General features: G+C 42.5%; 1 protein-coding gene across 4 annotated transcripts in view; it reads right to left on the bottom strand.

Annotated features, from left to right (window-relative positions):
- Nucleotides 1–23,663, bottom strand: part of LOC126284894 (fatty acyl-CoA reductase 1-like) — a 152,580-nt gene that overhangs the window by 84,370 nt on the left and 44,547 nt on the right. For all 4 annotated transcript variants that reach the window (XM_049984152.1, XM_049984155.1, XM_049984153.1 and 1 more), the window contains 2 exons: nucleotides 22,962–23,272; nucleotides 7,440–7,688 (listed from right to left, as the gene is read on the bottom strand). In XM_049984152.1, coding sequence (XP_049840109.1) covers nucleotides 7,440–7,688; nucleotides 22,962–23,255 — 543 coding nt within the window. In that variant the 5' untranslated portion in view covers nucleotides 23,256–23,272. The remainder of the gene's footprint in view (nucleotides 1–7,439; nucleotides 7,689–22,961; nucleotides 23,273–23,663) is intronic.

The raw sequence follows: 23,663 nt of genomic DNA, 5'->3' as shown, positions 1-23,663 counted from the left end.
CATCGTTGACCCCCAACTTTCAGTGCCTTCCAGTCACAAATACGTTTTTTGCAACCAGGTCCATACAACACTGTAGAAAGCCTCATTTACATTTTGAGCTTTTTCGGTGAAACATTTCTTCAGAAGATCTGGATGTGCTACGCTCTATGTATTGACTTTATTACTGCTCCAACAGCTTCAGGGATGATGTTTCCACGGGTATATTCGGTTACTGCTGCCTCAGATTTGTGGTATTTACAACAATCAACAGAACACAAGTTGTCTAGTGGCTTCTCTTCACTTGATGTCTTGACGAAAAACGTTACCCATACTGCTCTCTTCATTCGTTCCAGGTTGTCCGTATTCTTTCTAAAGGCTTGGCCATATTATTAACTTAGCTGATTGACTGTTTTGTCAACCGCACGTCCTCTAATAGTCTTGCTATCTTGAAGGTTTTTGCTAGAAAAGTTCTGCCTGATTTTGCGCAGTCGGGTACCCATTCGTTTCTGCACATGACAGAAACTTTTTAACTTTATCGTTGTTAGGTCATCTCAGGGCCTGCTATCAATTATTGATCTATATGAATTGGAATCACCATCAACAATGAATGTAGCACATCGAACCTCACACCGTTCTTGAGAGTGCTGAAAGATCTTCACAGTAGAGATGATTTCCATTCGTCCACTGGATCCCTGAAATGTTATCTGACAGTTGTGTCCACGCAGTTGTTTCTTATCAGCGAGCGGAATAGACAAGCAGCACCATGGATCGACTGCCACACCGCCGTCCACCTTGCCAGGACTGCTCTACTCCACCGTGCGCGATTTTTCTTCCGGAGGTTGGGGACTGCCCGTAGGGCTCTCAGCGGAGCAGTCTTCGGCCGAGCAGCTATAAATGAATGAAACGGACATACCGACGCGTCCCTTGAAGGTGAACAGCAGACTCTTGAAACGTTACGACAATATGACGTAAAGATTCGGCAGATAACACTCGAATATACCGCCAATGGATGCTCTACATCGATTTACATAATCAAAACCACATTTCTGACACTGACAGGTTGAACAGCAAATAAGGATAAAACTGCAGTACACAGAGTTATAGACTTTTTATCGTTTGTCATAAACAACGCTTCTTACACTACTTATTTTGAATAAATTTATTTTGGTCAGGAATTTCGAACATTTGATCGGTTGCGACCCAGCCACCGTACGCTATTTAATCACAGGACGTACATAAAGGGACTTGGGCTGCACAAAATTTTGTCAGTTGACCACAGTTTCGATTGCAGTAGCGCAATCTTCATCAAAATAAAAAGTTACATGGAATACATGAAATCACACCATTGTTTAAAACGTCTATGCAGACATTTTAAACCATTGTGTGATTACGTGTATTCCATGTAACTTTTTATTCTGATGAAGATTGCGCTACTGCAATCGAAACCGTGAGGTATTCATATATTCATATCTTTAGACTGACAGTATAATTATCTATTATCAAATACTTAAAAAAAAGCGTTTTAGAGCTTTTTAGTTTATTGAAACAAAAGTCTAATTTTTTTTTAAAAATCATACTGATCTGCTTTCTGATTCAGTCTATCCTTTCATCTCTTGTTGCAGAACAGTATGTATTTGACTCTTCTTCTTTGGCATGCATGTCTTCTGGAAGCTTTCGACTGGACGCTCCATTTTGCCCTGCCTTGTGTTTCTCCGATAACATTCTAAAGAGTTCATCACTTATTACTGACATATACCATTCCAGGTCTTCTTCGCCTTCCTCTCCCTTTCCTTCATTCACTCTTCCTTATTTCTTCTGTTCTTTTCCCCATTCGTCATTTCGGCTGTCCACTGTACTGTAAGTACACCTGAAAAAAAAAATGAAGTACCCGAGGACATGTTCGGATGTCAATGCAGTGTGCTTCACAAGTGACGGTCAATTATTCACACATGGAAAGTACTGGCCAAAAGTAGCTAAAAAGCTCTGGTTAACATGGGTCTGCGAATCAACCGTTGTCGAGGTATCGCATTAATTAGAATTAGGAACGAACTGTAAACTCCCCTGGATACCGCGATATTCACGTTGGTATCTCAAAGTTTGGGATCGACTACCAACTTACACTGCGTTGTTTCGGCATCGCAATTACTTACGAACGTGAAGGCACAATGGGCAGAGGTTACGCCAATGAAGAGTACGCTGACATGAACTTCATGTATGGCAAAGCGAATGGCAGCGCCCTTGAGGCTCCACGATTGTATGAAGAAGCTTTTCCTCTCCACACGCAGTCCGACAGGCGTAAATTTAGCTGGTTACATCAGCGCCTTAGAGAAACCGGGAGTTTCGCACTTCATGTACGAAAAGATCGACGCAGATTCATAACAGCCGATGTTGAGAAAAGGGTGTTACGCATTGTACATGAACGTCCGTGTACTTCCGCGTGGAGGATTGCTACCCAATAGCGTGCCATGAGTTATAGCAGTGTGTGGCGGATTTTACATCGGCAAGTACTCTATTCATATCATCTCCAGTGTGTTCAAGCCCTCAACAATGCAGACTTCCCTCCTAGAGAGACTTTATGCCAATGGGTGCAACAACAATGTACACTGAATCTCCTGTTTGTAAGCAGTGTTCTGTTTGCGGATGAGGCTGGATTTAGCTGTGACAGTACTTTTAACCACCATAACTGTCAAATCTGGTCCCATGTGAATCCTAATGCAACACACGTACGTCGGCATCAACAGCGTTACTCGTTGAACGTCTGAGAAGGACAGCTCGGACGCCGGACAATTGGACAACACTTCTGGAGCACAGAGACTAACCGGACAGCAGTAAATGCGGGTTCTGTGGCCTGTAATTCCAGATGCACATGATGATGCTCCACTGAACCAACGCCTGAACTTATGGTTCATGCATGGTGCTCCAGTACATTTTCATTTAGGAGTGCACTGACATCTACCGTGGACAGGTAGAGGAGGACCAGTGGCATGGCCTCCAAGGTCTCCGGATCTAAATCCAATGGATTCCTATGTGTGGGGTAATGTCAAAAGCCTGGTCTACGTTACCGATGTCAACTCTCTTGAGAAATTACGCTTGCGGATTGAAGCACCTTCCAGAATTTATAGAATTCCACAGGACTGCCTGAGAGGATTCGCCACTCATTTCACAGAAAATGCCAATGTTGCATTCAGTCGCATGGACAACATTTTGAACACGCACTTTAGCGTTTAGGGATGCCATCAGTTCCTAGAAGCTGATGAACCGCAACAAAATGTTGTTGTACCACGACAAGTGTTGATTTGTGGACCCATCTTCATCGGCGCTTTTTAGCTACTTTTGGCCTGTACTTTCCATGTGTGAATTATTGACCATCACCTCTGAAATACCCTGTACAACTACGTACACATATACACTATCGGTGGGTATGTAAATGATTAGAGCTGGAATTTCCTGCGACAGGTAGAACGTTCACCAGAGAGCTTTAGTGTTGCTACTGTTAAGTGCTATTATCAACTCTGGTAGGGTATATTAAAGGCATGAACAGCGTCAGATATTGAGAGACCACTTTCAGGGACACGGAGGTGCCGCGTACTTTTGTGAGACTGCGCGTTCAATATCTGGCAGAATTTGAAAGAGGCCTCATTGTGGGGTATCCACTTGGCCAGCTGCTCTAACCGTGCAGTATCCAGAGTTGAGGCGCATTCAGATGTGACAGCGACCCAGTCTGGATTGCATGGGAACGTGAGGACAGCAGGTATGCTCGTCCCAAAGGTTCTAGTCGACCACGTCTGACTACCATTAGAGAGGATCGCCGTATGGTACACCAAGCACATCTTCAACCATTAATATCGGAATCTATGATACGAGAACGAGAAATGGACTCCCTGCCAACATTCTGTGTAATCATGCACTATTGGTTTCCTAATTGCAACGCCGAAACTAGGGAAGCACAGTACCATGCACAGTCTGCCATTAAGAATAAAAAGTGACTAGGATGTATTGAATGCTGATGAACGTCGTCGCATTGTGCTTACCGATGAATCGCGGTTTCGCACCAACCCACACCACCATCGTCAGCGAGTACAGCGGCGATCTGGTGAGAAATCCCGTTCTTCCAATGTTTTGGAGAGACATACCGGTGGATCTCCCCTTGTCGTGACGCGGGGAGGCATCAGCTGCAACCTCAGGTCGCGGTTGGTAGTGACTGAGGCAGTTATTACGGCACAACGGTGTGTCGCGTACATCCTGTGTCCTCATGCGTTACCTTTTATGTAACAGTCCCATTGTTGAACAGGACAGTGTTCGTTCACATATAGCACGTCTCTCAATGAACTATCTGCGATGCGACTACGATCCCCAGATATGTTTCCGTTAGAACGTATGTGGCACCAGCTCTGACGTCAACTCTCAGTGACAGTGTGGATCATACGAAGGAGCAGTTAAAGGAGCAGTTACAACAGTTGTGGACTACCTTGCCTCAGAAGACTATACATCAACTTTTCGACACCCTCTCCGACAGAATCAGCGCATGTATTGAGGTCAAATAGGGGTGGAACATCATACTCGCAAGGAGACTCACACTACCGAATTCTTGACTCGGTTTAGTAATTAATGAAATAATGTCGCATACCTTCCCAACCCGTAAAGTTTCATTTCATTGCCTTCTCTCCTTCTGAATGCTCAAGCAGTATTCTCGGATACCACATTTCAAAACTATTAATTATCTTCCATTCCGACCTTTTGTATTTCGCTACTTTGTAATACTACACTCCTCACAAAACATTTGGCAGGTCTCTGTCTTCTGCGAGAATTCGTTTTCATGTCAACCAACGGTTCACCATTCCGAAAACTCAGTTGCTCATTTACGTATATTCTACTTCCTACACTCAACTTTCCTTTTTTGTAACAAGCTCCCTAAGTAACAAAGTAATTTTATCACTTTTGTTCACTGTTGTCAACAAGGAGATACGCAACTGTTGAAAATTTTTTTTCCTGTGAACACATAGTGCGTGTGGGGCGATCACTCCGTTGCAGAAATAATACAAAAGCTGCTCGACTCAGCGGTCATGTAACAAATAGTTTTATCTTGTGGCTTTGCTTTTACACATCTTATGGAAAAGAATGACCAGGAGAGCAGTTGTTTCTTAATTTTTGTGACAATGATTTTATATCAGGTGGTCTGCCTCATGTATCATTATATCCAAACGGTTTCTAAATGTTAATTTACATTCAGATCCAATGATGGCACCTTTAGTGTGTTGATACCGGTTACCCAGTAAGCAGTATTTAAGCGATCGTGGCTTTTGAATTATTTCTAAGACATTTTTTTATTTGCGTTGAGGACTGAAATCTTCGTGGTTGGAATCGATCTGAAGATGGCTAGACTGTTAGCCGAAACTAGTAATCAATCTAAATAAAGAACATTTCATGTGTGATATTGACTTAATTGATTTTCAGTCTCAACATAAATAAAAATAAATTAAATAATTTTACTTGTTGCAATGATAGTTTGACGGAATCTTGATGTGTGCTGTTTCTCATCTCTGACGTCATTCCAATATGTATACTCAATGCATATTCTCTCCCAGCCATTACGAGGCGCTCTACCACAATTTTTAGTCTGTCGTCTGCTTCATCCAACACTGCATGATTCTCCGCACACAATATTTTAATTCTTTCTCAGTCAAATATGTTGCCTTTTGCCGTCCATTTGCTCATTGCCAGTCCTTACAACAAAATCTTTGTTTAGTGCAGAGTTTCACAACCAGTCTTCTGTCCTTTAAGTTTACAACACTATGTTTCAAGGGCTTCAAGAGGATACTCCAGTGAATACTGCGGAACGTCTTCTCCCAATCGACATAACATGTGTAAATATTTCTGTTAACATCTATCATTCTTGGTCCGATCGGTCTCTACCGATCAAAAAAATTTTCGTTTTCGTTTTCCGAATCGAAACTGAGTCATCCTCACGTTTACCTAAATTTTCTTTATAATCAAAGTACGAGTTTATGCACTATCCTCGTAAAGCTGAGTATGAAATTAATTGTGCTTTAAGGATTGCATTCTTTGGCTTTGTACATATTTCGTGAAGCTAGTGGATTAGTTTAAAACTTCAGGGCAAACGACCTCATCACACTAACAAAGCTGGTCAGTCTAGTTGTCGCTTCATTTCCTTCATTTCCCAAAGCCTTCAGGACCTCAGCAATTTCCGCAATTTTCCTCCTCATTATGCGATTGGTAATGGTTTTCTCCGCCTCACATCGCAATATATTTGATTCATGGTACATTTTATGACATACCATTTCATAGTTCGGTCTCATTCACGTGTGGCCACCTTGTAGTTCTTCAGCAAAATCCTTCCGCATCTTTTTGTTCCGTTCTAGGCACATTGCTACCTTTACATTTTTATTGAGCAAACCCCCAGTTGTCTCTCACGTTTCGTTAAGCTTTGTTTGTTAGGTACTTAAACTTTCTGCACATTTATTCTAATTTATCTTCCTTTTCCATTTGTCCACTTTCATTAGACTGGCGTTTCATCCATTTCTAGCTAGCCTAAATATTTAATCTTCTTAGTTCATGATTTAACTGTAATTACAGTTTTTTCTTCAGTTTTCTACGTTAATCCGTTTCATCTAACGTACACCATGAAATCAGTTCGTACATACTTTTTTTCCTTCGTTACTTCTCCAAACTTATGAAATTTATATTTTTCAAAAAAATGGCTCTAAGCATTATAGGACTTAACATCTGAGGTAATCAGTCCACTAGACCTAACTAACGTAAAGACATCACACACAGGATTCAACCTGCGACCGTAGCAGCAGCGCGGTTCCGGACTGAAGCGCCTAGAACCGCTCGGCCACAGCGGCCGGCTTTCTATTTGTAATACCCTTCAACTCTTCTGCTACGTTGGCACATTCTGCTTAACTCTTGTTTTTCTTCTGTGGTTTGTGACTAGGTCTTAGATCCTTCAGGGGCAAACATAACGGCATCTCATTTTTTACCAATTGATTCAACATGCCTTCGCTTAGGTCGTTCATCTGTCTCCAGCAAATTATGATCCGGAGCAACGTTTGCTCCAGGGTAGATGTAAGTTATTTTGAATCTATTTATCGCATCGATTAAAACTTGCAAACAATCTAGGTAAGCAGGTTGCTCTTTCCCAGTCCATGAACCATGAACACTTTCTGTGTGCATCTGGCCTCCAAGGAACAATGAGCACCGTGTTGGATGGCCAAACCGTGCAAATTTTTTGCATGGAATAATGAGAAATTCCGAGGTTAACCACATTTCCTACTCCTTGAAGCAGATTTCAATCAGTAAAATGTTCACCTGTCGATTACCTGTTAATAGTTTGCTGAATATATACTTTTCAAAGAGACGTTTTAACGAACTGCATCCGAGAAGAAAGGCTGATAGTCTAGGTTTGAGGCGCTGAATGAATAATGTTGGCCAGCACTCACCTTGAGGTTGGTCATGCGCTTCATGAGAGCAACGGCCTCGCAGGTGGAGGACACATTGGTGGCGGCGGCGGTGCGGAGGTCCGCGTCGAACCGCACAGTGGCGGCCACGTGGAAGAACACGGACACCTTGCTGGCGAGCTCGGCAGCGTCATCTGGGCTGATCCCCAGTCCCGGCTGAGTGCAGTCGCCAGCTATGGGCACCACCTTTCGGAGGTAGTCCGGGCAGGCCTTGCGAGCCTCACTGAAGACCTGAAAAGAGCACAAGTGAAACACTAAACTTAGCAGCCCAAGATACTCCGTGTACATAGCTCAACAAAAATACCTCTGAGTTCTTTATACTGGCGACCTGTGTGGTGCTATTTATTCCTCAATCATTATTTGCGACACTGCAAACAAAATGTATAAATACATATTCTTACTTGCAGCGCCAGCCAGAGTGCCCGAACGGTTCTAGGCGCTTCAGTCTGGAACCGCGTGACCGCTACGGTCACAGGTTCGAATCCTGCCTCGGGCATGGATGTGTGTAATGTCCTTAGGTTAGTTAAGTTTAAGTAGTTCTAAGTTGTATGGAACTGATGATCTCAGATGTTAAGTCCCACAGCGCTCAGAGCCATTTTGAATGTGGTCAGTGAGAAATTTTCTGTAAGCGTTAGCACTTACCTTTCCTTTAAGCACCAATGTATGTCTCTATGAAATTTTTAATGGGACTGTAAATATCATTACAGAAACTGCACCATCATTCGTACTGGAAACCATTAGAAGACGACATCATCATCTTTTTCTTGGCCTTTGTTCCACTTCAACGCGGTGTCGGCCATGTTACCATGGATTTGGCAATGTCAGTGTTAGGGGGTGTCCAGATGCCCTTCCTGTCTCTCTGCACCCCCTGGGATGGAAGTAACGTACCCCAGCTGTCTGCATCTAGTGCTAGCCAAGAAATAGTGTGAACTTTTTCAAATGTCTGCGGGTCGTGTAACTGAGGTGGGACGTGGGGAACAGCCCGGTATTCACCTAGTGGGATGTGGAAAACAGCCCAAAAACCGCATCCAGACCCTCGTTGTTAAAACACCAGGCGGATTAGATCTGGTGCTACCACGCCCACCTGAGTCCAGGGAGCAGCGTATTAGCGCTCTCGGCTAACCTGGCGGGTCATAAGAACACGACATATGTAGTACACTTATACAACTTTCGCTCTTTCAGTGTAAGCAAGCAGTGGCTTTGCGCCAGTGGTCTTATTAGCTGTGACGGTCATGTTCCTGGAGCGACCTTAGAGCTACTTTGGGAGAATTTTCAAGAGATTGTGAGGAGTACAGAGAAGCAATAGAAATTCACAAACATCATAACAATTTTAATAGAAAAGAGGAACTTTTAAAGTTGAACAAAATATGGATGTCCACGTTGCGCCAGCGGAATGACAATTGATGACGCCTTCCAAAGATAGGCATACCGTTGGCATCACGTGACGAATGGTGGTGCCCGCTATGCGCTCTACAAATGCGAGAGTACCTGGAGCCTCAGTAGCCGGACGACCTCAGAAGATGTCTCCCGCAGATGGAGACGAAACGTCAGGTGGAAATTTTATACATCGACCACGGCCTCTCAGCCCGGAAGTTTCAACTGAAGAGATTGTGAGGAGATTTATTGCCGGAAAGCATAAATCTGCCATGGATTTTCGTATAGTTCGATGGACGATGGGAAATGTGGCAATATAAACGATCTCTATACACCAGTGAACCGGACCCCTGCCACTAGCGTAAACGATACATTGTTAACTAGAGGTATCAATTTTATCACGTGCTTTTCGAAGCATACAGCTGAAATATTTCGCATCTGGAGGAGGATCTTGTTTTTGACTCGGCTACAGGTATCAGATTTCAAATGTCTGTGCAGCAGTGTTGCGGAGTTCTGTCTTCAGTTGACGAATATTTTCATAGTATGCAGATCACATCCATCACTCGGCAGTGGAGTTCCGGTTGTTATGGAACCTCCTGGCAGGTTAGTTCACCTAGTGAGCAAATGCTGGGCGGATCGTGAATCGTCCCTGGACAGCTTGAACGGTAACAACATTGCCAATGGAAATCAAGGTGCCCAATGCGAGTCCCAGTTCAATACACAGTTTTAACCTGCCAGAACGTTTCACTTCCCTTGTACTCCTTCATAAACTGACTCCAACGAGTGCTTCGACTATACGGCTATTTATAGTGAAAAGAAGACCTATTCTGCGGTATCTAGAAGAAAGGAACCATACTCCATATTCTTCTTGCCACCCCACCTTCCAAGAATTCTGTTCTAGCAGCTGTTCCCGATTTTTGGATTATGCGTAAAATAATTAATCTTGCTCTAGCAGTCCACTGGTGTACTATCGGTCCATAGTGTCCAACGGGCAAAATATTTCGGCGATGAGACATGCCTCCATCTTCAGATGCACCTGACAATATAGTAGTAACAAGGATCTCAGCAAATGGTGCAAACCAGAGAGTTTTCAAGAATTTTAAGTCATATTATGTAGTCAGTCGGAGAATTTCTAACCTAAAACCCACATTTCTTGCTCTCCTCAAAGCAGAAATTGTCAATAAAATATAACAGTAATCACAGCCCAGTATGTTATGAAAAATTAAAATGAAAGAGCCAGTCCCCATCTTTGTTGTCCGTATCTCCACTTGTCAATGAACACAATTCACTTTTTTGCCACACTTGGTGCAAAGCACTACAGGCACTAAAATTAAATATTTCCATGTGTATAGTGTCTGTATTATTGATCAAAATACACTTGACTCTAGAGTTGCTGTAGACAGTGAGTGTAGCACTATCATTGAACCACATTTTGTGTAAGGACCAAAGGAACTCCCTAATTAAATATTTCCACATCTAAAGTATCTGCAATGTTGTTTGAGAACTGTACAAAACACATGTTAGTTAACACAACATGCTTGTATAATGTGACAGTATTACCACCATTTCATAAATGTCTGTGAAAACTATGTCAAGAAATTAACAATACTGGTATAACTAACAGTATTTCCATGTCTACAGATGCTTGTCAGGTGTCACAATATTTTTACCATGGAAAAATATCTAAAGATACTAACGCTGACAACACTGGTGTAACTTACAGTATTTCACATATTTATCATTCTCCAAAACTACACACACTCTCCCACACAAACACACACACACACACACACACACACAAACACACACAATGTTTAGCTCAGTGCTGTTATGAAACCTAAAATGTGTGTATTGTTGTTGTGTAAAACACATAACAGCTAATACTGTGTCAGATACTGGAAGCATGTAGTTACTGTGTAACTTACAAACATTGTCTAAAACATAATGATGTATTCTGAAATTAGGTAACAGAATGATATTTCCACATCTAAATTGTCTCTATTATTATTCTACGACAGTGCAAAACACATGTAACTAAAATAAAATGCTACACTGGCACTTCATGTTAGACCTCAATAGCGCTATGTACCATTTCATGTCAATCACATCGCGATTACGGGCAGCATGGGGTTCACTCCTGAGCCTCAGCACGTGCGCTAGCAGCGCATGTCGGGTGTTTCAAGCGTCAACTTCGCGTCTTAATAACTCGGGATGTAATGGGAATATTGCGATGCAATCAACGCCATTGTGTATGTGCCTTGTCATGCTATGGATTGCTGAAGAAAAAATATAGGAGGTCCATTTAAAAAACATAAGTTTGTGTTAAAAAACACATATGCTTTCGTTTCAAAATGTTTCCAAATATGTACATTCATGGGCCCCAGCCCAACATTGATACCGGTGAAAGTCGTTTTCCAATAGTTGTTATTGTTCCAGGGATATTTTGGGTGGACAGGATAGCTGGGACACCCGGTATATATATCTTTTTTTTTTTTTTTTGTCATCAGTCTACTGACTGGTTTGATGCGGCCCGCCACGAATTCCTTCCCTGTGATAACCTCTTCATCTCAGAGTAGCACTTGCAACCTACGTCCTCAATTATTTGCTTGACGTATTCCAAGCTCTGTCTTCCTCTACAGTTTTTGCCCTCTACATCTCCCTCTAGTACCATGGAACTCATTCCTTCATGTCTTAGCAGATGTCCTATCATCCTGTCCCTTCTCCTTACCAGTGTTTTCCACATATTCGTTTCCTCTCCGATTCTGCGTAGAACCTCCTCATTCCTTACCTTATCAGTCCACGTAATTTTCAACATTCGTCTATAGCACCACATCTCAAATGCTTCGATTCTCTTCTGTTCTGGTTTTCCCACAGTCCATGTTTCACTACCATACAATGCTGTACTCCAGACGTACATCCTCAGAAATTTCTTCCTCAAATTAAGGCCGGAATTTGATATTAGTAGACTTCTCTTGGCCAGAAATGCCTTTTTTGACATAGGGAGTCTGCTTTTGATGTCCTCCTTGCTCCGTCCGTCATTGGTTATTGTACTGCCTAGGTAGCAGAATTCCTTAACTTCATTGACTTCGTGACCATCAATCCTGATGTTAAGTTTCTCGCTGTTCTCATTTCTACTTCTTCCCATTACCTTCGTCTTTCTCCGATTTACTCTCAAACATTACTGTGTACTCATTAGACTGTTCATTCCGTTCAGCAGATCATTTAATTATTTTTCACTTGCACTCAGGATAGCAATGTCATCAGCGAATCGTATCATTGATATCCTTTCAGCTTGTATTTTAATTCCACTCCTGACCATTTCTTTTATTTCCATCATTGCTTCTTCGATGTACAGATTGAAGAGTAGGGGCGAAAGGCTACAGCCTTGTCTTACTCCCTTCTTAATACGAGCACTTCATTCTTGATCGTCCGCTCTTATTATTCCCTCTTGGTTGTTGTACATATTGTATATGACCCGTCTCCTATAGCTTACCCCTACTTTTTTCAGAATCTTGAACAGCTTGCACCATTTTATATTGTCGAACGCTTTTTCCAGGTCGACAAATCCTATGAACGTGTCTTGATTTTTCTTTAGCTTTGCTTCCATTATTAGCCGTAACGTCAGAATTGCCTCTCTCATGCCTTTACTTTTCCTAAAGCCAAACTGATCGTCACCTAGCGCATTCTCAATTTTCTTTTCCATTCTTCTGTATATTATTCTTGTAAGCAGCTTCGATGCATGAGCTATTAAGCTGATTGTGCGATAATTGTCGCACTTGTCAGCTCTTGCCGTCTTCGGAATTGTGTGGATGATGCTTTTCCGAAAGTCAGATGGTATGTCGCCAGACTCATATATTCTACACACCAACATGAATAGTCGTTTTGTTGCTACTTCCCGTAATGATTTTAGAAATTCTGATGGAATGTTATCTATCCCTTCTGCCTTATTTGACCGTAAGTCCTCCAAAGCTCTTTTAAATTCCGATTCTAATACTGGATCCCCTATCTCTTCCAAATCGACTCCTGTTTCTTCTTCTATCACATCAGACAAATCTTCACCCTCATAGAGGCTTTCAATGTATTCTTTCCGCCTATCCGCTCTCTCCTCTGCATTTAACAGTGGAATTCCCGTTGCACTCTTAATGTTACCACCGTTGCTTTTAATGTCACCAAAGGTTGTTTTGATTTTCCTGTATGCTGAGTCTGTCCTTCCGGTAATCATATCTTTTTCGATGTCTTCTCATTTTTCCTGCAGCCATTTCGTCTTAGCTTCCCTGCACTTCCTATTTATTTCATTCCTCAGCGAGTTGTATTTCTGTATTCCTGATTTTCCCGGAACATGTTTGTACTTCCTCCTTTCATCAATCGACTGAAGTATTTCTTCTTTTACCCATGGTTTCTTCGCAGCTACCTTCTTTGTACCTATGTTTTCCTTCCCAACTTCTGTGATGGCCGTTTTTAGAGACGTCCATTCCTCTTCAACTGTGTTGTCTACTGCGCTACTCCTTATTGCTGTATCTATATCGTTAGAGAACTTCAAACGTATTTCGTCATTCCTTAGAACTTCCGTATCCCACTTCTTAGCGTATTGATTCTTCCTGACTAATATCTTGAACTTCAGCCTATTCTTCATGACTACTATATTGTGATCTGAGTCTATATCTGCTTCTGGGTACGCCTTACAATCCAATATCTGATTTCGGAATCTCTGACTGACCATGATGTAATCTAATTGAAATCTTCCCGTATCTCCCGGCCTTTTCCAAGTATACCTCCTCCTCTTGTGATTCTTGAACAGGGTATTCGCTATTACTAGCTGAAACTTGTTACAGAACTCAATTAGGCTTTCTCGTCTTTCATTCCTTGTCCCAAGCCCACATTCTCCTGTAACCTTTTCTTCTATTCCTTCCCCTACAACTGCATTCCAGTCGCCCATGACTATTAGATTTTCGACCCCCTTTACATACTGCATTACCCTTTCAATATCCTCATACACTTTCTCTATCTTTTCATCTTCAGCTTGCGACGTCGGCATGTATACCTGAACTATCGTTGTCGGTGTTGGTCTGCTGTCGATTCTGATTAGAACAACCCGGTCACTGAACTGTTCACAGTAACACACCCTCCGCCCTACCTTCCTATTCATAACGAATCCTACATCTGTTATACCATTTTCTGCTGCTGTTGATATTACCCGATACTCGTCTGACCAGAAATCCTTGTCTTCCTTCCACTTCACTTCACTGACACCTACTATATCTAGATTGAGCCTTTGCATTTCCCTTTTCAGATTTTCTAGTTTCCCTGCCACATTCAAGCTTCTGACATTCCACGTCCCGACTCGTAGATCATTATCCTTTCGTTGATTATTCAATCTTTTTCTCATGGTAACCTCCCCCTTGGCAGTCCCCTCCCGGAGATCAGAATGGGGGACTATTCTGGAATGTTTTGCCAATTGAGAGATCATCATGACACTTCTTCAACTACAGGCCGCATGTCTTGTGGATACACGTTACGTGTCTTTAATGCAGTGGTTTCCATTGCCTTCTGCATCCTCATGTCGTGGTCATTGCTGATTCTTCCGCCTTTAGGGGCAATTTCCCACCCCTAGGACAAGAGAGTGCCCTGAACCTCTATCCGCTCCTCCGCCCTCTTTGACAAGGCGGTTGGCAGAATGAGGCTGATTTCTTATGCCGGAAGGCTTCGGCCGCCAATGCTGATTATTTATCAAAATTTAGGCAGTGGCGGGGATCGAAACCGGGACCGAAGACGTTTTGATTATGAATCAAAGACGCTACCCCTTTTTTTGTTTTTGGATAGTTGTGTTTGGTCGCTGCGGACGTCACATGACATCCGTTAATGTTCGTTTTGTTGATCGTTCCGCTCAGTTTGTTTATTACAGAGTCCGACCAGCACTCTGGCCGAACACGCTGAGCTACCGTGCCGGCTCCTTTTAATATCCTTACCAATATATTATTTTGTGCTGTTGTTGCGGCACCACCGGTTAGGATAGGGAAAGTTAGTTTTGTACAATATTCTGAGCACAAGTCACAGCCAGGTGTGAGCTGGATTGCAGTATGTTACTCTGACTAGCGGTTGCGAACCGCTGAAAAGAGTAAACGCAGCGCTTCGCATGTCGCAAGCTATAGGCAGAAGGGGCCCACTGGCGCAACAGGGATGAGGGGTGTACGTGACTCGAAGCGATGCGTTAGCGAAACACAGGCGCGCAGCCGAGTATAAATATATGTCAATTTTTAACAAGGTTCATACAAGTGTGGCAGCTCTCCTGGACGGCAGCGCGTCTCACACTACCAGCGACACACAGCAGCAGAAGGGGCGGCGGCTTCCCTGTTTACGGAGGGTCACTGGTTCGACCCTCTGAGTCCAACACGGGGATTCAAGTGTGGCAGCTCCCCTGGACGGCGGCGCGTGTCACACTGCCGGGCTACACGCAGCAACTGGGGCGACAGCGTCCCAGTACACGGCGGTTCGTTGGTTCGACCCTGTGAGGCCGACGTGGGGTCCGCAGCCAGCCAGGACGGGCCACTCTTCGGATCACAACTGCGGACTGTAGCCTCGTCTCCCGACACACGCCAGAGACTTACGAGGCGAGGGCCACAAATTCGGACGCCGGATATCGGGAGCGGTCGTTGCCGCCGCGTTCCCAGCTATGCCAGCCGAGGAAGAAGCACCAGCGGGGCCGGCCTACGGCTCCCAGTGGAGCAGCGCGGAGTCAACGGGGACGGTGGCCGCTGAGTCAACTGCTGGCGCAACCGTCGTGACGTAATCTGAACTATACAGCTGGGGAACAAGGCCGGCACGACACGGCGTTGCGTTGCACGGGTCGCTGGGGCAGTGGCCTCAGCAATGCGATGCATGTAACGCGGACCGAGGAGAACGAATCTCTGTAGTGGAAACGAATAAATCATTTGAAAAGATCGTCCGAGTTTTAATACGGCACCTCCTGGCACCCAGCCACTACATTTGGTGTCACTACGCCGCATTTGGCGTCGGATACCACTACACTGTTTTGGAAACTGCCTAATGTGTAAACATTGGGCAGTGTGAGCATTTCCATCTGCTGCCCCAGAAGCACAGTGCAGGTTTTCGATTTCCTCCCAAGAACACCACTCCATTTGTAGTCTGCTCCACACAATAACAAACACAAGAGTGTCCCTATTTGATGATAAATTGACACAGAGCAAACCAGACTCCGCAGTGTGCACAGGTACTGCCTTCTATGCAAACCCTATCGAACAGGGATTTGCACAGCCAATAGCAATGTGTTCACATCCCAGTAACAGGCGGAAAACCCATAGTGTTGTCCCACTTGGAGTATCTGCAGCTATGTTGGCTATTGGCTATAGCGTTTCAAATAAGCTCATAAAACTTCATTCCGACGTTTCTGTCACCTGGATGCAATAAATACATTGGAATCGTAGCCCTGCAGACCTTCTACTAGCGCAGTACGGATGGCATGTTGTGTGCCTACACTCTTTACAGTGTGTGACACTATTCAATGACGCCTAGCCCTGTGTGCAGAGGGATGCAGACATGGATTGCTATGTGAAATGTGCTTTTTATGACCGGTTCTATCACCCCTCTCATTTTCCACCGTCATTCCATGAATATGTATATATACAGATTTGGCACTCAAGAGTTCAGGAACTGCCTAAAACACACACACACACACACACACACACACACACACACACACACACACACACACACATATATATATATATATATATATATATATATATATATATATATATATATAAATCGAAATGTTTATTAAGCATCTAAGAATCTGAAGTAAATGGGTCAAGAAGTTTTAAGCACTTAAGTTAACTTTTTCTATGCCACTGGTAATTTTATTAGAGTATAATAGGACGTATATCTTGTACATCTACATTGATAATCTGCAAATCACATTTAAGTGCCTGGCAGAGGGTTCATCGAACCACCTTCAGGACTCTCTATTATTCGAATCTCGTATAGTGCAAGGAAAGAATGAACACCTATATCTTTCAGTACAGGCTCTGATCTCCCTTATTTTATCGTGGTGATCGTTTCTTCCTATGTAGGCCGGTGTCAAAAAACTATTTTGGCATTCGGAGGAGAATGTTGGTGATTGGAATCACGTGTGAAGATTCTATCGCAACGAAAAACTCCTTTCTTTTAATGACGTCCAGCCCAAATCCTGTATCATTTCTGTGACAGTCTCTCCCATATTTCGCGATAATACAAAAAGTACTGCCCTTCTTTGAACTTTTTCGATGTACTCCGTCAATACTACATGGTACGGATCCCACACCGTGTAGCAGTATTCTAAAACACGACGGAAAAGCGTAGTGGAGGCAGTCACCTTAGTAAATCTGTAACATTTTCTAAGTGTCTTGACAATAAAACGCAGTGTTTGGTTAGCCTTCCCCACAACATTATCTGTGTGTTCCTTACAATTTAAGTTGTTCGTAATTGTAATACCTAGGTATTTAGCTGAATTTACCACTTTTAGATTAGACTGATTTATCATATAACTGAAGTTTAATGAATTCCTTTTAGTACTCATGTGGATGACCTCACACTTTTCGTTATTTGGGGACAACTGCCAATTATCGAACCATTCACATTTCTTTTCTAAATCGTTTTGTAATTTGTTTTGACCTTCTGATGACTTTATTAGACGATAAACGACAGCGTCATCTGCAAACGATCTAAGACGGCTGCTCGGATTGTCTCCCAGATCCTTGATATAGATAAGGAATAGCAAAGGGCCTGTAACCCTACCACGGGGAACGCCAGAAACCATTTCGGTTTTACTCGATGACTTTCCGTCAATTACTACGAACTGTGACCTCTCTGATAGGAAATCACAAAGCCAGTCACATAACTGAGACGATATTCTATAAGCACGCAATTTTACTAGAAGCCGCTTGTGTAATACAGTGTCAAAAGCCTACCAGAAATCCAGAAATACGGAATCGATCTGAAATCCCTTGTCAACAGCACTCAACACTTCATGTGAATAAAGAGCTAGATGTTTTTCATTGGAACGATGTTTTCTAAACCCATCTTGACTGTGTGTCAATAGACAGTTTTCTTCGAGGTAATTCATAATGTTTGAACACAATATATGTTCCAAAATCCAGCTGCATATCGACGTTAACGATATGGGCCTGTAATTTAGTGGATTACTCCTTCTACCTTTCTTGAATTTTGGTGGGACGTGTGCAACTTTCCAGTCTTTTGGTACGGAGCTTTCGTCGAGCGAACGGTTTTATATGATTGTTAAGGATGGAGCTAATGCATCAGCTTACTCCGAAAGGAACCTAATTGGTATACAGTGTGGACCAGAAGACTTGCTTTTATTAACTGATTTAAGTTGCTTCACTACTACGAGGATATTTACTTCTACTTTACTCTTATTGGCAGTTGTTCTCGATTCGAATTCTGGAATATTTACTTCGTCTTCTTTTGTGAAGGCGTTTCGAAAGGCTGTGTTTAGTAACTCTGTTTTAGCAGCACTGTCTTCGATAGTATCTCCATTGCTATCGCTCAAAGAAGGCACTGATTATTTATTGCCGCTAACATACTTTACATACGACCAGAATCTCTTTGGATTTTCGGCTAGGTTTCGAGACAAAGTTTCGTTGTGAAAACTATTATAAGCATCTCGGATTGCAGTCCGTGCTAAATTTCGAGCTTCTCTAAAAGATCGCCAATCTTGGTGACTTTGCGTCTGTTGAAATTTGGCATGTTTCCTTCGTTGTTTCTGGAACAGAATTCTGACCAGTTTCGTGGACCAAGGACGATCAACTCCGTCGTTTGTTAATATATTTGCTGTAAATCTGTCAATTGCTGTCGATACTATTTCTTTGAATTCAAGCCACATGTGGTCTACATTTATATTATTAATTTGGAATGTGTAGAGACTGTCTCTCAGGAAGGCGTCAAGTTAAGTTTTATCTGCTTTTTTGAATAGGTATATTTTTCCCTTATTTTTGGAAGATTTTAGTATTACATTATTCAGTCTTGCTACGACAATCCTGCGTTCTCTATTCCCTGTATCGGTTTTGATACTCGTTATTAAATCAGGATTATTTGTTGCTAAGAGGTCAAGTGTGTTATCACAACCGTTTACTATTCGCGTGGGGTCATGAACTAACTGCTCGAAATAATTTTCACAGAATGCGTTTAGCACAATTTCGGATGACATTTTATGCGTACCTCCGGAATTAAACATGTTTTTTCGCCAAAATATAGAAGGTAAATTTAGTCACCACCAACTATTATCGTATGAGTCGGTAACGTGTTTGAAATCAAACTCAAGTTTTCTTTGAACTTTTCAGCAACTGTGTCATCTGAATTGGGATGTTGGTAAAAGGATCCTATTATTATTTTATTCCGGTTGACTACAATGACCTTTGCCCATAATAACTAACAGGAAGTATCTAATTCAATTTCGTGACAAGTTAAACTACTTCTGACAGCAACAAACACCACACCGCCAACGGTGTTTAGCCTATCATTTCGGAACACCGTTAGGTTCTTCGCAAAAATTTCGGCTGAGCTTATATCCGACCTTAGCCTGCTTTCAGTGCCTATAATGATTTGAGAATCAGCGATTTCTATTAGCGCATGGGGCTCTGGTACTTTCCCAACATCTTGTAAGCAAGACTGGCAGGCTTTAGCACTTAGGTTAGCCGCTCGAAATCACAGAGAATCTCTTCTGATCCAAAGTGACACATGTAATTGGTACCGTCGTGGGTAACTACCTGCAGTTGGCTGCACCCTATGGTCTTCATGGCATCCGGGAGGATCCTTATCACATCTGGAGTGACTCCACTCGGTATGCAGAGTGCACATTGGTTTTTCTTTCTCTTCTTGTCAGCCAAGTCCCTAAGGGACCCCATAACGTGCCCCCCCCCTCTCTTATATATATATATATATATATATATATATATATATATATATATATATATATATATATATATATATATATATATTGGAGCACTGTGCAAAAACTTGGAGTACATTGGTTAAGGATCTTTCAAGTCTGTTGCTGACAACATTTTCCATTTATATGTTTTATATATATGATTACGTATCTGAGGTACTAAAATATGTGCATCTGAATGCTTACTTGAGTAAATCCAAGGTAAATCAGTCAAGAACTGTTCGAGATTTTGGAAACAACCTTTCTTATTTCTATGTCATATATACAGCTATATATCTGATACATGGAAAAAATGCGTAGCTTATACCAATCTGAATGTTTATTAGACCACTGTGTAAATATCTGATGTAATACGGTGAAGAATTCTTCACAGATTTTGGCAATAAGTCCTGGTCTTCATATAAAATTGTAGATTATGGACAACATTTATGGAACTTACAGTTCAAACTACACAGTCTACAGAAGAGGTCATAATTAGCTGCATTAATAAATGTTTTGCATCAGTATGTGAAAATATGTATGAATTCACCACACCAGAAATGTATCTGCTACTGCTTAAGCTTATTCACATTGATGCTGCGTGAAACAGTTTATAAACAGAAAAATAGAGCCAGGCATGTGTGTGTGTGTGTGTGTGTGTGTGTGTGTGTGTTCTTATGATAAAAAATCTCTGCATTTTAAGGAACAGATTTATTTAATAAAATGAGTGCATGGGAGAAACTTCCTGCATTGTGACACGTGATTTGGGAGTCTACAGTTATGGTTTAGTCATAAGCTGTAAGCTACACAAGAAATGCACTCTTCCCATAGCTCACATATTATTTTTATACAGTTATAGAACAATAATACAAAAATTTAACATGTGGAAACAGCATTGTGAAAAGTCATTTTACAGTCCATATTCATGTTTTAGGCTTCTAACGCAGGTTTCATAATAACTTTCTCTTCCAGTAGTTGACACACTATTTTACCTGCCTGTGATTTATGGAACAGTAATACATACGTTTAAAATGCGCTAATTTCATTTCTTAAAAATTGTGTGTTTATACTTACGTATTTTTCATAAATAATATAATTGTGAAAATACTGATATTTACAACAGTGTTGTCAATATCATTACATATTTTAGACTAGGTATTAAGACTGGGACACTTGGTAGTATTGTGGTGGTGGTGGTTAGTGTTTAACGTCCCGTCGACGAGGTCATTAGAGACGGCCTTGATAATAATCTTCAAGCAGTTTACACATGGAAATACTACAAGTTACACCAGTATTTTCAAATTCTATATGAATGTTGAGAGACGTTTAAGACATGATAACAACAGTGTGACATTTGGAAAGTATATTATTTTAGCTACCATATGTTTTGAGAACCGTTACAGAACAGCACTACAGACAATTTAGGTGTGCAAATATTTAATTTGAGGACTTATATGGGACTTACCCCCACGTGGAGTACAGCGATCGCTCTATGCTTATTGACAGGCAGCTTTATGTGTAAATTATATGAGCTATAGTGTCATATGTGTTTTGGTAAATAATACAGACATATCAGAAGTGGAAATAATTATGTTTCGCGTTCACAGTGTCTTGCACTAAGTGAGATACAAAGATAGAGGGCAAGTGGGAGGTACAGAGAAAAAAAATGGGTATTCGGTATTTCGTTTTAAATGTTGGTAAACAACTAGGGTGCGGAATGAGATTTTCACACTGCAGCGGCGTTTGCGCTAATATGAAACTTCCTGGCAGATTAAAACTGTGTGCCGGACCGAGACTCGAACACGGACCTTTGCCTTTCGGGCAAGTGCTCTACCATCTGAGCTACCCAAGCACGACTCACGACTCGTCCTCACACCTTCAATGCTGCCAGTACCTCGTCTTCTACCTTCCCAACCTCACAGGAGCTCTTCTGCGAAAGGCAAAGTTCCCGAGTTCAAGTCTCGTCCCGCCACACAGTTTTAATCTGCCAGGAAATTTGATATCAGCGCACACTCCGCTGAAGAGTGAAAATCTCATTGTGGAAACATCCCCCAGTCTGCGGCTAAGCCATGTCTCCGCAATATCCTTTCTTCCAGAAGTGCTAGTTTTGCAAGTTTCGCAGAAGAGCTTGTGTGAAGTTTGGAGGGTAGGAGACTAAGTACTGGCAGAATTTAAGCTGTGAGGACGGGTCGTGAGAGGTGCTTGGGTAGCTCAAATGGTAGAGCATTTGCCCGCGAAAGGCAAAGGTCCCGAGTTCGAGTCACGGTCCGGCACACAGTTTTAATCTGCCAGGAAGTTTCAACTATGGTGCGATTTGGTGTTTCGTTTTAATGGTTGGTAAGATAATAGGCTGTTATTGAGGAAGGTATAATGTGTGTGTTTTGCCCTAGAAACTCTGACTTCCGACGTGGTATGGCCTAAGATGCTTAAAAGGTCTCTGATTGGTCTATTTTCAAGACTGGGGCATGTCTGAGAGGGATGCACAATGAGATAATAGAAAGGGGGATTGTATGTGACGTTATGATGATATCATAGTTAGGAGTCGTGGGTTGTGAAGTCATGAATGTAAGGAAAGTTGGTAAGAAACCCTCTTGCCCATTAGGGCAGTGTATGAGAATGAAGTCATGGTAATAGAAATGAATATGAAGATACAACGCCACTTTTCATGGTTAGTATTTACATTCTTTACGACATATGTTGAGCTTTTTTGAGTAACTGTGCTGTTATAGCATCTGATGTCATTCCTCAAACAGTATACTGCCATCGCTTCAGAGTTATTTCGCGTGGAAAAATGCACAACCACTCCTTATTGCTCCTAACTGTTGGAATACTGCAGTAAGCTACTTGCGTGTTACCATGTTGGACGTGACACTAATGAGCATAAGAGTTAATGTATATGGATATAAATTTGGCAGGTAAATGTCGAAGCAAGCACATTACCCCATCTTCAAAGAACCGTTACATTCAACATGTACTAATGTGGCCGACTTTCAAAACTAACTCGCGCAAATAATTGCACATTTGCTTGGTTTTGTTTTGAACAATTTCCACACATCATTGTTGCTGAAATGCGCACTTTTACGCCATGATGGCGCAAATTGTCTCTTTTTCCACTTAACTGTGTTAAGGTGTATCGATATATGAAGTTTTCCGGTGCTGCACACCGCGTTACGGACACAGGCGCACATTACCACAGTCTCCAGGTGAGAGCGCAGCCGCTCCCGCAGCGGCACGCCCTTCTTGTCCCTGACGAGCACGTAGACCGCGGAGACACCGGGGCAGGAGCGCAGCAGCTTCTCGAGTACGAGGCTGCCGACGAAGCCGGTGGCGCCCGTAAGGAGGACCGCAGCGCCGTCGTAGAAGGCGGCCACCTCACTGCACCGCTGCAGCTCCTCAGGCGGCACCCAGTCCAGGGGGTCCCCCTCCAGCTCCCTCGCCTCGTCCTCTGGCGTCATAACGCGGGGGTGCAGCTCACAGCACGTCATTCCGCCTTTCTACTGCTCTGCAACCGCAGACCACAAAAATTACGAGGGTGAGTCAAACGAAAACCGTAACTAATTTTTAGATATTATTTATTGTGCAGAAGTGGCACAAAGCTGTTTCACTTTTCAACATAATCGCCCCCACTCTCTATGTAAGCCCTCCAGCGCTTACAAAGTGCATAAATTCCTTTAAAAAAATATTCTTTTGGCAGTCCGCGCAACTACACATGCACCACGTGGCGTACCTCTTCATTAGAACCGAACTTCTTTCTTCTCATAGCGTCTTTGAGTGGTCCCAACATATGGAAATGACTAGGGAGCAAGGTCTGGTGAGTATGGTGGATGAGGAAGACACTCAAAATGCAGGTCTGTGATTGTTGCAACTTCTGTACGAGCAGTGTGGGGCGTTGC

Source organism: Schistocerca gregaria, chromosome 8 (genome assembly GCF_023897955.1).
Source record: "Schistocerca gregaria isolate iqSchGreg1 chromosome 8, iqSchGreg1.2, whole genome shotgun sequence".
In the NCBI taxonomy this organism is placed as follows: domain Eukaryota; kingdom Metazoa; phylum Arthropoda; class Insecta; order Orthoptera; family Acrididae; genus Schistocerca; species Schistocerca gregaria.
Note: the sequence above shows the minus strand (reverse complement) of the source record. Positions and strands in the feature narration are given on the sequence as shown.